The sequence below is a fragment of the Prionailurus bengalensis genome, chromosome A2 (assembly GCF_016509475.1).
Source record: "Prionailurus bengalensis isolate Pbe53 chromosome A2, Fcat_Pben_1.1_paternal_pri, whole genome shotgun sequence".
Taxonomy (NCBI): Eukaryota; Metazoa; Chordata; class Mammalia; order Carnivora; family Felidae; genus Prionailurus; species Prionailurus bengalensis.
In genome coordinates this window covers 125,011,273-125,029,109 of record NC_057348.1, presented here as the reverse complement: position 1 = coordinate 125,029,109, position 17,837 = coordinate 125,011,273, and the positions used below count along the sequence as shown (strand labels likewise).

The following is a 17,837-nucleotide window of genomic DNA, read 5'->3' as shown; positions in this document are numbered from 1 at the left end:
TCTGTTTTGCTATTTTCCTTAAATACCAATGTTTTTTCAAAATTTATCCAAGATTTTACATTGCGAGATTTAAAATAATTTTTGTTGTGCTTATTTTCCTAATGAGTTTTTAATCTTAGTCCTGCACATTCCTCCTTGAAATGAACTCATGGAGTATGGCATTTTATTCAAGGGAGATTTTGTTGTCTGAGTATCAAATGACTGAATTTTAAATCATTTTCCAGGATCCCTTGGTGCTATAAAACTTTCCTAGCCAATTTGATACTTCTTTCCCAGGGGCAGGAAAGATTTCTAAGACATTACAAAAACAAACAAACAAAGAAAACCCCAGAAATCCTCAGTGATGAAATGAGGAGGCTCTAACTTCCCAAGAAAATTGTTTATCCAGGCCAGGTTGCTGATAGCCATTTTTCCAACTTCAGTCTGGTTCTTCCATTGAATCTTTAAGTTGTGAACCTCTCTGGGCCTCCGTTTTTTCACCTGGGAAGTGATTGAGTTGACCCAGAAGGAGACCCTTGTGACACTCACTGAGTCTCCTGAGACCTTCTTTCCTGCTTTGCAGACGCGGTGTTTGCGGGTGCCATGCCCACAATGGCGAGTGTTAAACTCTCTGCACTTCGGCCCATTGTGAATCATCCACATTATGAAGATGCAGGTTTAAGGTTAGTACACAGTTCTCATGTTGCCGAAAACAAATTTCCCACACAAATAGCGAGCGAGGGAACCAGCAAAATAACGAGGCTGTGGTGAATGGGGATTTATAGAGTTAGGGGAGAAAACAAGGCTGAAATAAGAGGGCTGAGTTCGATGCAAACTGGTAAGGCTCCACAGGGCAATAAATCTACAACCTTTTCTGCCTTTTGTACGAGGCAGCAAAATGAAATCATAGTGTGTCCTTTTTCTCCAGGTGAGCAGGGCTGCAAGCCACCTAGGTTCTTGTTAGTCATCACCGTCCTTATGCTCCCCAGAAGATTCGTTAGCCTCTAGCTTTTATTAAGGTGCCCTTTTGGGTATTTTTTCTTGAATTCTCAAGAGTCAGTTGAAACGGAATCTCATTCAAAGAAGATTTTATTCTGATTTTCACCTGTGTAGCCTACTAGAGTGATCTTGGTTTTTGTTTTTTACTACTTTTCATAAGTTAGAGTATTGTGTTCTCTTTTAAAAAGGACATAGATTTAATTTTCATACAGTTTCTGGGGCTAGGTCAAGCTATCCCTGTCACTGGGTGACTCCTCTTAATGTATTCTTTGTGTAACGGTGAGACATACATTTTATAAATAAAAAAAAACTTTTTCATTAAAAAACCAATTTCCGCAAGCTTATTTCCAGAGCAGTTGTGTGGAATCGGTTTAGGTGGTTTTTTTTTTTTGGTTTTTTTTGTTTTTTTTTTTGTATTTTAATCTAGGACCAAAATGGAGAGCCATTTATGCCAGTTATTGTTGCTGTCGAAACAGCTCTAGTGTGTTGCAGCTCTAGTGTGGTGGCCGTGTATGTGTGGCCCACCCTGCCCACACACAGCACGCCTCACTCTAATGTATGATAGAGTTATGGGGAATACGAAACAAAAACAAATGAGCCAATGAACAAAGAGGCTAAGTTTGGAAAGGAAGGGGTTCATCAAAGTGCATCTCTTTTCCCAGGACTCTTGTGCTGCTTCTAAATGTCCTTTTGACCTCCCTGGGGCCCCTGAGCAGCAACTCTGAGAAGAAAGTTTTCTTGACCTGACTCTTCTGTAGACTCTTCCTTCCTGTTCCGTTCAGTGCTTTCTTCCAAGTGCGTTGACTGCATCCTTTTAATCTTGAAACTCTTTTGCCCAATTATCTTTCTTTAAAGAGCCAGAACGAAAATAGTTTACTCAATGTATAGTCGAAAAGCAGCTGAAGAAGTGAAGCGAGAATTGATAAAGTTACAAGTGAATTATTACATTCTAGAGGAGTCCTGGTGTATAAGAAGATCCAAGTGAGTATTCAACACAGTTAATATTTTATATGCATAAGACATGAAAAATTAATTCAGTCTTATGGCAAGTGCTTTACTAGTCGTATGTGTGAGATATATATAACATTTAGCAAAGTATAAGTGGAAAGAACTTTTTAGATCATTTTTTGAATTGCAATTTTTTCTTTTCTGGTCATTACGAATATGTTTCTTTTATAATGATTTGCATGTGTATCCAACCATAAAGGTATTATATTGGTACTGATTGATAATTTCCCAAATTGCTCATATTTGCCTGTGATGTTTTTAAAAACTTTTATTTAAAGTTGGATGTATTCTCTTTTAAAAAGACTTGCAGAGTCTGAAACCAAATAATGGAGAGTCTCATTGTAATGAAGTCAGACAGACAGCTGAGAGTCAGAGCCTCCTTTGTGCACACCACGTCTCTGCACATCACGCCGTGCCCCGTGAGAGACGGGCCCCCTCCCGGCGTCCCCTTACAGTGACACTTCTTTCTTGCTGTTTCACATCTTATTTGAGTGGGAAAACAATTAACTTTACCGTGACCCACATTTTCCTGGATTTATAGTTTTTAAAACTATTTCCACAGAGAAATTCACTAAGCAGAGTATAGCAGAGGTTAGTAAGATCATAAAAGCAAATATGACTTGTAAAGGTGACTGTTTAGAGATGTTGTACCTTGGTGACTACACACAGACGACTGTAGCTTCTTGCTGTTAAAATACCAAAGCGCTGGATCCATGAGGAGCACAGACATGAGCAGTTTCATTAGAAAATAAGAGTATTTTATGGAGAACTATTAATGTTAAAATTCTCACTACTCTTTAAACAGAAGCCTTCAGGAGGCTGCTGTATTTGTGGCTTGATCATACTTATTCGCCATGTATCTCAGTGATACAAAAGGGTGTTAAGACAAAATAATTAAATATTGACTCAGGAGTGAAAATAGTTCTGTGACATAGCCCACAAGGAAACTCAAACAACTGTTGATTACTGAATGATTTTCCAATGAATATGTCCCAAGTGACTTGAATTTAATCAAGATCTATACAAAATGTTTATGTTCTTAGAGTCATAATTTAGAAAATGTTTTATGTCCTTATAAACAGAAGAATACATATGAAATTCATATACCCACTTTTAATTAACTTTGTTACATATATTTAGAACAAAGAAGTCATAAGCTTCTCTCATAACAATTTTATGAGGATATTGTAATAAAGGAATGGTAGGCTGACATTTGCGATTAGAAGAACTTGCAAGAAGAACTTCTTGTCAGAGATTTCCACCAGCATTGTGATCTTTATTGCCAAGGGCTTTGCTCCCCAGTTCGATTATCATCCTGAGGCACTTAGAGGTTACTGGAACATAAAAATAATGTTTTATGACCTTTTTGTTCCCACGCTGATGATGAGCCTTGATTCAAGATTCTTCGTTTCTTCCCCCAGAGCTTGCATAGTATTTTAAATATGTGTAAATCGCAGAGATTGGGGCACTTTATATTCTTTTTTTTATTTAATTTTTCTTTTACGCTTATTTATTTTTTGAGAGACACAGAGAGACAGAGCACAAGTTGGGTAGGGGCAGAGAGAGAGAATCTGAAGCAGGCTCCAGGCTCCGAGCTGTCAGCACAGAGCCTAACGTGGGCCTCGAATTCACAAACCGTGAGATCACGACCCGAACCGAAGTTGGACACTTAACCGACTGAGCCACCCAGGCGCCCCAAAGGCATTTTATATTCTAAGATGTTGATGGAACTCCTTGGATTTGCATTGCTGTAGTAGTCTCATGTTCTGATGGGCAGATTACTGTTTTATACACAAGAAGGGATGAAAGACAAATTTAGGAAGTATGGCAACAAATTTTGCTCACTAAACAAGGTCAGCAGTAAATTCACTGGCTTTGGATCCTCTCCATTTAGCGCCCACTTCTGGGCACCAAGACTGAGACTTTGGGGTGGGAGTGCGTGCTCGATCTTCCTGTCTGGATATTGACTTGCCCCTGTTGTGTTTTTCTGGCAGGAGTGGAGAGAAGGAGGCTAAAGAAGTGACTTTCTCTAATCTGTTTTCTGCACTCAGTAACTAAAACAGCACTCTCCTTTTACTACAGGATTTAAGCCAGACTGATACTAAATCTCAGGAAACCTTAGACAGGTGCACTCTGCTTAAACCTTGAAACAAAACACAAGCTGTGCTTTCTGTTTTGCCAGGGAAGCAAATGGGGAACTCAGAAGAGGAAAGGGAATAAGGACTAATATTTAGTGCAGTCGGAAGACTGCATTTCTTGACAGAACTTTCTACCAGGACTAGGTAGAAATGCCTTTAATGCCTTGGCCCCCACTGTCCATTTCAGTTATGCCTGAGACATTTGTAGGTTACTGGAACAGAAAAATTTGTCAGAACAGGGGGAGTAAATGGAGAACTCAAAGAAAAGGAAGAAGAAAAGGAAGAGGGACCTAATATTTATCTAGCACTTAATCTGTGCCCAGCATGTTGGTGAGCCCTACATTTATGTGATCTCATTACCAGTGGCTTTATTTTTAATTTTTGTTTTATAAAGTTTCTTTATTTTTGAGAAAGAGAGAGGTGGAGAGAGGGGGACAGAGGATCCAACGTGGGCTCTACGCTGGCAGCAGAGAGCCCAGTGCAGGGCTCATACTTACTAACCATGAGATCATGACCTGAACCAAAGTCAGATGCTCAGCTGGCTGAGCTACCCAGGCGCCCCACCAGTGGCTTTAATTGTGTGGCTTGATTATTCCTTAAATACTTGACACCCCATGTTCAAATACAAGTACGAAAATATACTCAAATGCAAGTTGTAGATGAGTTTTTAATTAACTATTTTCTTCTCAGTTCTCTGCTTTCTATCTCATTAATTCCGATAATAGAGTTGACATAAAATTAAAACACATGAATTCAGAAGAAAATTATTCCCATTTTCAATAATGCTATTTAAAGACCTCGCTGGCTGACTTGGGGGAGCTCCAGTACACGCAGATAAGCACTAAAGGATGTTACACTCAGGCAGACAGAGCTCACAAAGGCAGCTCTTACCTTCTCTTTTTCCGGCAAACTGTTGAGCTCAGGAAGTGGGTAGTTTTCTACTGCCTGTATGTTTCGCGCTCTACTACCCATGGCCTGCAGTGTGGCAACAGTTTGTCCTTGGCATGTGTCAGAAAATTAAATGGCTTAGAAAACCTAAGCCCTCTCATTTTATCATATATGCTCGGTGTTGGTAGAATCTAGTGAACAGCCTTCGTGGGAACACTCACTGGGAGATAATGTGCTAGAGGCAAAGTGAAAATTGTGTAGCCCTGTGATGTGATAATAGTGCTGCTTCTAGAAGTTTAACTTGCAGTTGGGGCACCTGGGGGGCTCAGTCAGTTAAGTGTCCGACTTTGGCTAAGGTCATGATCTCACGGTTTGTGGATTTGAGCCCCGCATCGGGCTCTGTGCTCACAGCTCAGATCCTGGAGCCTGCTTCAGATTCTGCGTCTCCCTCTCTCTCTACTCTTCCCCTGCTTGCATTCTGTCTTCTCTCTCTCAAAAATAAATAAACATTAAAAAAATTTTTTTAATTTAGCTTGCAGAAAGATATAGGCACAAGAATGTTTATATCAATGTCATTTTATAATGGCAAAATGAGAAACAATTAAAATATCTACCCATAAAAGAGTGGCTAATTAATAGGTGTACTAGCAACTATTAAAAAGAATGAAGTAGGTCTTTAGGTACTGAGGTAGGAAAATGGCCGCATTTTATTGTTAAGTGAGGAGTTCCAGAATAATCTCTTGTTTGTAAAAGCAGCCCAGGAGCATCTATATACATAAATCTGTCCATTCCTATATTTGTATGTGTGTGTCTGAAGTTGGATTAAAAAGGTCTAGCTGAGGGTTGCCTGGGTGGCTCAGTCGGTTAAGCGTCCAGTTCTTGGTTTCAGCTCAGGTCATGATCTTGCGGTTCATGAGTTCGAGCCCCACATGAGGCTCTGTGCTGATAGTATGAAACCTGCTTGGGATTCTCTCTCCCTCTCTCTCCCTGCCCCTGCCCCACTCACTCTGTCTGTCTCTCTCTCAAAAATAAATAAATGCACTTAAAAAAATGTAAATGGGTGTAGCAGAATGTATGCTGGATTGTTTACACAGGTCACCTCTGAGAAATGGCTTTGGAAGTGACAGTGACTTTCATTTTTTTATTTTTGATAGGCCTATATTTTGACACTTTTTGGATGATTAGTCAGTTTCAAATTAAAGATGTTATTGAGAAGAAAAAGGCATGTGCTGCTTGCCCCATAGTAGAGGTAGGGAAGCGGGGCTGCACTTGGGGATTAAAAAGACATGTTGGAAATGTTTCTTTCTCTTAAAGTGAAGCAACTATGACCAAACATAAGCTGTTGTCAGTTCTCTATAATTATTCTGTATTGTGTATTTTTCTGTTTTTGTTTGTTTTAATTTCTCAAATAGCACATAGGAGATTGTGAACTCCCTTTTGCCCTTTTTGTTTTTGTTGATATTTTCCCAGAGTCCGAGCCAGTTGTCTTAGAGGAAAAGTCCCATGTCTGGATTTGTCTAATTCCTTCCTTGTGATTAGATTCAGTTTGGCAAATTGTGGCAAGATTATGACATCAGAGGGGTTGTATACTTTCTTTTGTGTCACATCAGGAGGTAGAGATCGCTTTGTTCTATCATTGGTCATGCTAAGTTTGATCACCTGATCTCTCTATATTAAGGAGGCACATCTCCTATAGAATTAATAGGAAATCTGTAGAGATACTTAGAGGCCATTTGTTTATCCTCTTTCTCAACAACCTTTCACCAGATAATTCTTGCATCCAGTTTTGACTCTTGCCTGAATCCATTATTACATTGGTGATTATAAAACAGGTAATATAGATTTGAAAGTGGTATGCCAGGTACTGATTGATAGGGGTAAGGATGGATTTGACAAATAATAAATCATATGGGACACCTGGGTGGCTCAGTCGGTTGAGTGTAGACTTTGGCTCAGGTCATGATCCTATGGTTTGTGGGTTCGAGCCCCTCATCGGGCTTTGTACTGATGGCTCAGAGCCTTCTTCAGATTCTCTGTCTCCCTCTCTCCCTGCCCTCTCTTGCTCACTCTCTCAAAAATCAATAAACATTAAAAAAATTGCTTTAAATAAAAATGTCCCTAGAGTTGCTGGGCTATCTATATGGAAAAAATTAAAATTAAATCTCTGCCTCACACCATACAGAAAGATTAATTCCAGATGAGTTATAAGTCTAGCTGTGAAAAGCAGACTCTAAAACTTTCACAGAAGAACACAATGCATACTCTCATGATATGTTATAGGGAAGGATTCCTTAAACAAGGCATGGAAATCATAAGTCCTAAAGAAAATACTGACATTTTGGAATATAATAACATAAAAATCCTCAATGTAACAAAAGCCAAAAAGAAAAAAGAAATTTGTGAACCCTAGTGAAAGCCAGCAGTTATATCTATAACACTGCTTTAGATTTAACATAAATGTTAAAGCCATCTGCAGAAGTTATTGGGACTGATACCACATAATATCAATTTCACTTCTGTTCTTCATAAACTGTATTGCTTTTAAAATTTAATTGTGAAAAAAATAAAATTTAATTGTGCATTTAGCTAAAGACTTGAACTGAACACCACTGGGTTTTCTTTAAGTTGACTCATTCTAGGAGACAATAGTGGGAAGTTGCATAAATGTGAACTAAGCATATCTGCCAATTATAATTTTTAAGTCAATATAACATATTACCTCTGTGTTCTGGGCACGGTGCTAACTAGGTACAGTCTTTCTCTCTGAGTCCTCATAACCCATACCCACATCATGGTTATTCCCCATTTGACAAATCTGGAGAGAGACTGTGAGCTCTCCAACACCACATCCTTGCTAAGCCAACTGTTGCAGAATTGAAGCAAGATCTGTCTTACTCCACCACCTGCATTCGTGTATTTTGTACGTCTGTTTCCTTCTTTATAGTCCACTTGCTGCGTTCACCTTGTTCTAAAGAGAATTTATGGCAGCTTAAATAAATATAGATAACTATAACAGGATTTTTTAAACTAAGTGAATTTACATAGAAAAAATGAAACGAGGGCAGGAATAGAAAAAGTGTGCTCTGCTTCATCTGCCGTGTATCATGTACTTTGATTTTTAATCTCTACGTTAATTTTTCTAGGCCTGGGTGCAGTATGCCTGAAATCTGGGATGTGGAAGACCCTGCTAATGCTGGGAAACCTCCCTTATGTAACCTCCTGGTGAAGGATTCCAAGCCACACTTCACCACTGTATTCCAGAACAGTGTTTACAAGGTCTTAGAAGTTATAGAAGAGTGACTGCTGCCTACAGAGAAGTACATCAGTAATGGTTTTAATGTTTTGCTAATAATTCATGCCTTGTTTTTAATTCAAATCCCAAAAACTTTTGTAGGTAACTGTTTTCAAATAGAAAACATTTCGTGTGGTCAATTTGAATGTCGTTCTGATTGTAAAGATACTTAACACCTTAATCAGTTGGTTACTATTTCAATGCACCCCTTAAAATTTGCTATGCAAATGAGTATATGTTTGTACCTGACTTAAATATTTGTTCTAAAGTGAGCGAGCAAAGCTACTCGTGTAAAAAACATGATGGCTCATGGCAAGGATGATATGAAAGTATCGTGAGCTCTGAACTATGTAGGGGCTGATTTTAGTTTATGGACTATTGATGCCCCTTGCTTCTTTTTCTGCCTCTTGCTCTCGTCTTTTGGACATTTCAGTGATTGTCATAAGCTCCTCAGTCGTGTCGGCCCCTGTCATCAACTTCCGTGAGAGCAGATGGGGCAGACATGGGTATTTGCTATGTGGAATGATCTGTTGATTTCACTTCTTCACGTTCTGCTGTGTCTTGTTGCTCTTATTAATGAAGCATTTTCTGCCCGTTACTAATCCAGATTCTTGGACCTAGTGGTCAGGACCAAATTCTTCTAACCACCAACCATGTGACAGCATGTCTGCTCTGTCTCCTTCTCTCCCGCTTTCTCTCCCAGCATTCTTTGTCAAATAAGTGTTATTTACTCATTTAGTTGCTTAGAAAGTACTTATTCTTGGTTAAAAAAATTTAATGGCAGTTGTGTATGTTTCTCATTTTTAGTATTATTCAGATGTTTATATTTTAATACCTTAAACCATTTACAGAATTTTTCATGTTTAATTGTAGTTTTAAGAACCACTATTTTGAATGACTCAAATGTAGTGCATTTGAGTAGGCATAGTTTACAGTGGAATAGTAGATGTAGTTTGTGTAGTTTTTCTTCTACTATTAAGATACAATAAAACGTGACTAATTTTTCTGTCGGAAAAGTAAATGAATAACGAGAAGTGAATGGAGTTTTTATATATTTTACTTTTTAAATTGCCTGTCTTTAGTAAGACAAAGCCTTAAGCCTTATGTTATAATTTTGATCCCCAAAACTATCATTTCAGTACAAAGGAATGAATATATTCAGCCTTCCTCTTTATTTTTTTTCCCTTCCTATTTATTTTTATTTTGAAAGAGTCCCCAACCTGCTCCGAATTCCTAGTATGAATTTTTGTTTCTTAGAAGTTAATTTGTGTGAAATGAGATTCTTCAAAACAGCGAATCCTCATAGTTCTGAGAAACGGTTTTAAGATTTTAAATTCTAAGCAAACCATGACTCTGACGGACTACACATTTAATTATACAGTGTTCTCTTTATTAACCGCAGGCAGATTAACCTCACTGTGGACTGTCCTTGAGACCTGAGTCCTCAGGGATGGCTTCCGGTGCCCACTGCTGGGAGCCACTGAAGAGCTGTTCCCTTTCTGCCTTCTCACCAGAGCCCAAGGACGAGCCTGGTCTGGGGGAAGCACTAGCTTGCTTAGAGCAGACAGCTGCAAGGACAGCCTGGGCTGGCGAGCGTGCAGTCCCCGGCCTGCCCCAGAGCCCGCCTTCCCGGGGAGCCTCCTTCCGGCCGGAGCTTCTGTGCCAGTGTCTTCAGGTGCCCGCCCCCTCCTCCTCGCTTGCTGGGTGACTTTTATTTCTTGGGCTTTTTGCCAGTTTCAGAAAATAGGGAAGCAGCTGGGGAGTTGTGGACTGGGAGTAGAATTTGAGCAATGATGCAGCAATCCAGAAAAATGGCAAGAGGGCACCTGAGGCCGAGGTGGCTGAGGGTCGCGGTGGGAGGGAAGAGGGAAGCGTGCTCCGCTCTGTGACTGTTCTGCACCAAATATGGCTGTTTTGTACCTCCAGCGGTTACAGGTTTTTAAAAATTGTACTTTTAAAGCCATTCTTTATCCTCCCCACCCTCCGATAATTCTCTTCCCAATAAGTTCCCATGTAATGATTGGAGATTCTGTACAGGAAAAACATGAAAGTACTGTTTTGATTGCTTCGTATGCTGGGAAAAGTTAAAAGTGGTCAAGTTCGTTTTTTTTTTTCTTCCCCACCCCCAAAGAATCCTTTTGTAATGGCATTTATTAACGTGACTCCACCAGCAAGCTATGATTATATTTCAAGCCAGTGAGTTTCGAACAGAGGCCTTGGGCTGCACTGCACACTCAGCCTTGGTCACATCTGGTAGCAGCCGGTGCTGTAGATTATAAATATCTTTTATGGCAAAGTAGAATAGTAGTAGTTTCGATATACATGACAAAGCAGTATTAAAGCTCAGTATTTTACTCATTTTTAGCATTTAAAAATATTTTTGCTTTAGTGTGAGGAAGGTAAGGATGGGCAGAGAGGCGATAAAAATAGCCGTTGCCGTGACAAAAAAGAAACAAACAAAGTTGGGGCAGGATTTCTGTGAGATAAGCCTCTAAAACTGCTTAGCAGAGGACGGATTGTATTAAACTAGAACAATGATACTAAGGAGAACATGAAAGGATGTATCAGGAATAAAGTGATATTGCATAGAAGTATTGTATTTTTATGAATTTTATGCCAGTTGTTTTACATGTACTATGTATGTTAAATAAAAAAGATCATGAAAAGTATAGAAGGTGGGTTTTTTTAATTATTATTTTCATCTCTGCCTTGATTGTTGACATGTTCAGCCTCATTCTCTAGAGTCAGATAACCATGAACTCGTTTGTGGGAGACTGCAGTCCTGAATAATGGGGAAGGGATATAACACTGGGGTCCGTGAAGCTGCTCACTCCTCTTTGTTGGTGGCAGTGTAGGTACTGGGGTTACCCATACTCTTCTTCTATTTATGCTGTTACAGGTTCACATTACTTTATCATTTACATCAAGGGACACAATAGTTCTTTAAAACGATCATTTGGGGATAACTTTAGAGCTGCTGAAAGCATTTTCTCATACATTAAACAATAGTTTGGTCTCATGATATTTCCTAAACTATAGCTCCATGTTCTTGCTTGATACAAGCATCAGCTTTGTCTGTTTATTTATTTATTTAGTTGTCTGGAGGAAAGACAGTTTAGCTCATGCCCGTACAATTAATTTCTTTACAAAGCGACACCTTCATTCTCTGACATCTTGGGGGAGTGTTCATTGGAATGCGGCGTTCTCAAATGGAGTGGGCATCAGAATCACCTGGAGGGTTTGTTAAAACGATTGCTGCACCCTGCCTCAGAGGTTTCTGATTCAGTTGACCTGAGGACCCGAGGTGGTTGTATGGTCTGAACGTTTGTGTCCCCTCCAAAACTCATATGTTGAAATCCTGACACCCGAGGTGATTGCATTAGGAGGTGGGACACTTGGGAGGTGATGATATCATGAGGGTGGAGCCCTCATGAATGGGATTAGTGCCACTGTAAAAGAATTCCAAGAAAGCTCCCTTGGACCTTTTCACATTGTGAGGGTATAGCTACAAGGTGCCATCTGTGAACCAGGAAATGGGCTCTCATCAGACATTGGATTAGCTGGAGCCTTGATCTTTGGGACTTTCAACCTCTAGAACTATGAGAAATGAATTTCTGTTCTTTATAAGATAACTCAAGGGGGATTAAACAGGTGAGTCCCCAGAATTTATATTTCTAACCATTTCTCAAGTAATGCTGATGCTGTTGGTCCAAGGGCCGCACTTGAGAACTGCTGCTCTAATGGATTGCAAAAGACTATTTGGATGACTGGCCTCTAGAGGGCGCTCCGTTCTTGACAGCATTTATCCCACCCAGACAGGCTAGAGGGTCCCTATATTGGAAACTGAATTGTGTAGAGCCTCTTCTTTGTCTTTTAGGGGGCATTGCTTTCAACAGAACTTGCAAGGAGCAAAGAACAGATAAGGTAGTTTTTAACCAGAACATCAATACACATTGTGTTTGCTGAGCAGGTGGCTTATGATCATTTAAACATTTTGAAGCCATAAACTGTTTCTTTTCAGTTCAGAGATGGAAAAAGTGAAATCCTTTAAAATCGAACTTCTTTTTGTAAAATTACTTTGTCTAGAAGAAAATGGATAAATTCAGTGATGTGTGTGGATTTTAAAACTTCATTTTTCACTTTATTACCTTTGGCCCCAGAAATCTTCACTCTTCTCCCTCTATTAGAGAGCAGTTAAGAACTAGCTTTGAGTCACGGATCACCTGTTTCTCTCTTCCGCCTTCCCTTTCTCCTTCCCCCCAACTAGAAGCTTCTAATTGAAATCAGTAAAATTGTTCCCTATGCAGAAAAAGAGAAGATGCTTTTAAACTTATTACATTCTTGAATTGGTCTTTATTTCACAGTACTATATCAGTACAAATACAGTTTTACATTTGGAGTCGAAAGGGACATTAAGGTATAGAAAGGTCTTGAAAACTCTTTCCTTTTACCTTTCTTCTCATGAGAGAGATTTTAAAATTCTGAGCGAATGTTCAAGCTGAAGACTTTTTCCTGTTAAGATTTTGAGTCATTGTAGTGTAATTAAAAGGTAGATTTTTCTTTCTTTTCTTTTCTTCTTTTTTTTTTTTTTTTTTTTTTTTGCAAAGAGATTAGGATGGAATTGATATTGGGTCTGCTTTCAAAGGAGCATTCTCTGTACTCAATTATCTCTAGCTCAAAATTTTAATTACTTTAAGTAAGCAATGTGTTGTCAAAATGACTTTCAAATAAATGGTAGTGCTACCAAGTATTATGTTTACGCAGGCATGTACTTTTTAATTCAACATAATATCATTTCATTGATTTGTAAGTACCTGGGCTTTTTCTGTATGCAAATTTAATACCTTGAAAGAAAGTTCAATGTAGCGAAATTAAGCTCATTCAGTTGTTATGCTGATTGCCCTAAAGCTTAAGTACTCAGCCATTTCTAGAAAGAAATGAAAACAGGAGATGGCCATTTTTAAGTAGATTTGGCATTAGGCCATTAAAAGGGATTTAAAAAAAGAAAAGGTGCCTGAAGGCCAGCCCTTCAGCTCAGTTTTATGGGCACAGTTCACATCTCTGGCTCTGTCCTGGGTGCCGATGCCCTGCACACTGGCCACGCCCCTCGGGTCTTCACTCTTGGTATCTGCTCCTTGACAAGGCCAGATTCTGAGGCCTCCCTCTTGCCCTAAAACATCCTCCCTAGGAAGTGCAGTTTGGTCATTCTTCAACCCTTTAGATCTGACTTTAAATCCGAATTAGACTTTTTCTAACAAAGCCCCCTTATGGCAGTCATTCCCAAACTCGTGTGCACATTGGAAATTACTTGGGGAGCTTCAGAACTGCTGAATCCTTTCTCCCACCCCCAGAGTTTGGGATTTGATCAGTCTACGGTGTGGCCTACGATTTGGAACTTTAAAAAATGCCCAAGTGACATTGTAGAACCTGGCCTCCTTGCCTCACCTCCGGATCCACCCTTTCCGTGTCTTCTCCACTCCACGAAATTAGAAACGGTCAGCAAGTTTCTCTCATATCCACTCTCTTTTATTAGTGATGAGGGCCTATTTCTACTTTATTAATCATGTTGAGTCGACTCCATAAGGAAAAGATTCTGTGTTCAGGTAGAGTTAGCTGCCATGGGGTAGGTGGGAGTGGGGCAGCCTATGTGCCACATATTCATAAACCCGGATTAGAGTGTCAGTGAGAAATGAGAATAGAAGAGCAAGAAAATAAGTGAAAAGAAATTCCTTTCCGAATCACTGACAGTTTAATATCAGTGTGGAGAATCATGCTTTTTTCTCTTTCCCTGGACTGTACTTTCTTGATCAGTTTAACTGAAAGATGCAACTCACGTGTCCCCTCCTCTGTGAAGCCTTCCCTGAGGGCCTGCTGCTGAGTGAACTGCCCCCACTGCCCGTGCTCCTGTAACTCAGTGTGTTTATTCCACATATTTAACATGACTTTCTCTACTACACCGTGGCCCTATAGACTGGACTTCTGTCTTACTCCATTCAGAATCTGCAGTGCCTCCTGGTACAGTTCCTGGCATGTAGAAATGCTTAATGATTTTCTAAATCGTGCTTTGTCCAACAAGTTCCATATGGCACTAAAAATTATTTTTGAACTGTAAGAAACGGAAGATTATGTACTATAGCTGTGGAGATGAAAAATAAGGACATTCAGAACACCTTCAGATGAGATTAATATCATATATAGAAGAATGTCCTTGACAAACAGCAAAACAAAAATTAACCACAAGACATATTCTGACTAGGTACCTTGATACACTCAGATGCGGCTAGTAACTGAGTAACTATTAGATAGCAATACGGCAAAGACAGATATGTCTGTCTCCAGAGAGAAGCCTCTTATTGGCCTGGTTTAGGTTGTGTGGCTTAAGCTACTATAATGGCTGGTCCTAGGCATATTCACTGCTGGCCGGGAAGCAGAGAACTCTGATTAAGAATTTGGTTAAAGTATGGGAGAGGAAATTTCTAAAAATGGGGAGAGATTGATATGTTGCTGCTGGATGAGGATATTAGACAAGACAAATGACAGTAATACAATATTGTCCTAATTGAGACAGCTAAATGAGAATCCTGGCTCCATCTTTACAAACTTCATGACATGTTTCTTATTTTGAAAATCAGTTTTATTGTCTTCTAAAAGGATAGGCCTCCTATGGTGGTAATTAGAAACAAGAAAAATAGATGAATTCACAAATACACCTGGAAATTCTAACATGCCTCTCTTAGAAATGCTATAGGGGCGCCTGGGTGGCTTGGTAAGTTAAGCATCTGACTCCTGATTTCAGCTCAGGTCACAATCACATACTTCATGGGATCAAGCCTGACTTCAGGCTCTGCAGTGACAGTGCAGAGCCTGCTTGGGCTTCTCTCTCTCCTGCTCTCTCTGCCTCTCTCTCTCTCTCTCTCTCTCTCTCAAATAAACATTTAAAAATTGATATATAAGCAGGCAAAAAAAAAGTAAAGATATACATAATTTGAGTAATAGGAAAAGCAGTGTTGATCTAACGGTCATATTATAAAACAGCTGCACTGAACAAATGAAGAATACACATTTTGTTTAAGCATTGAGACATTGCCAACAATTGACAACAGAGCATGAATTCCAGAAAGCCATGAATTTTCGGTCGATTTTGTTCACTGAGGGAATCCAAGCACCTAGAACAATACCTGGAATGTATGAGTGCTTAATACTTGTCGAAAAAAATGATTATGTGTAGAACTAAATAGCACTTTGCAAAAAAGTTATTGAAAAACCCTTACATTAAAAATTAATACAGGGGCGACTGGGTGGCTCAGTCAGTTGAGCGACCGACTTCGGCTCAGGCCATGATCTCACGGCTCATGAGTTCGAGCCCCGCATCGTGCTCTGTGCTGACAGCTCAGCAGAATCCTGCTTCGGATTCTGTGTCTCCCTCTCTCTCTCCGCCCCTAACTCACTCGCATTCCGTCTCTGTCTCTCTCAAAAATAAATAAACATTAAAAAATTTTTGTTTAAATTAATACAAAATAAATTTTAAGTTATTCATGAATTGAAGAATCTGTAAAAATTTGAGGAAAAAAATAGAGCAATTATATACCACAAACAGCTTGTAGAGTGTAATTAAAGCAGGTCTAGAGGTATGGGATTTTTTTATCCTTTTAGGTCTAAAATGCACACATTAAAAATGAATTCAAATATCTATGTCATAAATATAGACAAAAACAGGAGCACACCATTTCCTCTGCCCATGAAAGGAAATAAGCAAAACTTGATGAAATATAAAAGAGACCAACAAAGCCAAAGTTGGTTATTTGACATCATTCAGAATCAAGACTACATAGGGAAGGCATAAAAAAATTAGGAATGGCAAATTACTGAAGCTGTGAAGAGTAAACAGATAACAGGAAGATATGAACAAATTTGTCAGTAAATGTGAACACTTAGATAAATGGTTAAATTCCTAGAAAACTACAACTTAATAGAACTGATCCAAGAAGAAATAGAAACTGGGAACAATCTTATTTCCAGCAAAGAATTTGAATTAATAATTTGAAGAAACACCTCCCCTCAAAGAAAACAGCATAACCTAGAGTTTTACAAGTTTGTTCTACTAAACACTCAAGATACTGATGATTCCAATCTTACACAAACATCCAGAGAATAGAAAATTAGAGAATTCCATTTTGTTAGGTGACTGTAAACAGGAATACCAAGAGCAGAGTGGGGTTAATGCAATAAAAGAAAATTGCAGGTCTATTACATGCATGAACAAAGATGCAAACAAGAACCCAAGAATAAGTTGAACATAAGATGTAAAAATATCAATTCTCCTCAAATTGACCCATAGTTTAATCAGCATACCAATAGGGCTTTTTATGGAGCTTGACAATCTGAATATAAAATTCTTATGGATGAATAGTCCAGACAAGTCTGAAGAAGGACATGAGAGAGGGGCATTTTTTTCCCCTGCCAGATAACAAGATTTATCACAGCAGCTGTAGAAGCATTGGCACAAGGATATACAAATTAACTCATAAAAAGAGACGAGGATAGCTCAAGAACAAATGTGCAAATATTTAATAAGTGAGGCTGATAATTGGTTATCTACAAGGAAATTAATGAATTGTTTCCCTACCTCACATCATACATAAAAATAACATTCCAAATAGGTGAAAGACCCAAGTAGGAGAGTATGCTGGAAGTATAGAGTATACTAGAAGACAGTATAGGATAATATCTTCATGCCCTCAAGGAGGAATTCCTCAAAGAAGGACTTCCAAAACAAAAGGAAACAAAAACCTGTATAAGAAAGGATCAGTCAATTCACTAGGGCTAACAACTTCTGTTTACTAAAAGATATTATGAAGGAAGTGAACCTAGCCATGATATGTAGAAGGCACTTAATTAGTATTCAGAAGAAAGGTTAGTATCCAGAATAAAGAACTCAGACGAGTGGTAAGAAACAAAGAGCTCATTAGAAAAAGTGGCCAAAGACATGACATTTCACAGAAAAAGAAATGCAAATGGGCCATAGTTGTTAAAGAAACTATTCATAATCAGGGAAATGCAAAATGAAACCATAATGATAACATTTGTCACACAACATTGGTTAAAAAAAAAAAAAAAGTATGTGCTGGGAAACAGGAGGAAAAGCACAAAGTTTCCTTCATTCCTGGTGGAAGGTCGCCATTTTGGAAATAAATGGCATAACCTGATAAATTTGAGAATGTACGTACTATGACCCAGCTTCTCTATTCTTTAGACATATACCCCAGCCAAATTCCTATACACATGCATCAGGAGACTTGTCTAGGAAGGTCACTGCCAAGTGTTCATAATAGCCCCAAACCAGGACGTCACTTGAACATGCATCTGGAATAAATAGTAGACTAGATAAAGACATTTAGGAATAGTCATCCAGTAGGGTCTTACCGAATACGTAAAATAACGATATGCAACAATGTGGATGACTCCCAGGGAAATATTATTAGGCCAAAAAAATCTAATTTGCAGAAGAATACATGCGATGTGAGTTTATTTGC

The 17,837-nt window shown here is 38.9% G+C and overlaps 1 protein-coding gene across 4 annotated transcripts in view; it reads left to right on the top strand.

Moving 5' to 3' along the window:
- Positions 1-10,973, top strand: part of DPY19L1 (dpy-19 like C-mannosyltransferase 1) — a 97,419-nt gene extending 86,446 nt beyond the window's left edge. For 2 of the 4 annotated variants that reach the window (XM_043589241.1, XM_043589238.1), the window contains 3 exons: positions 563-662; positions 1,834-1,959; positions 8,156-10,973. In XM_043589241.1, the coding sequence (XP_043445176.1) occupies positions 563-662; positions 1,834-1,959; positions 8,156-8,312 (383 nt within the window). In that variant the 3' untranslated portion in view covers positions 8,313-10,973. The remainder of the gene's footprint in view (positions 1-562; positions 663-1,833; positions 1,960-8,155) is intronic. The other 2 variants (XM_043589240.1, XM_043589239.1) reach the window with 2 other exon arrangements.
- Positions 10,974-17,837: the final 6,864 nt, after the last annotated feature.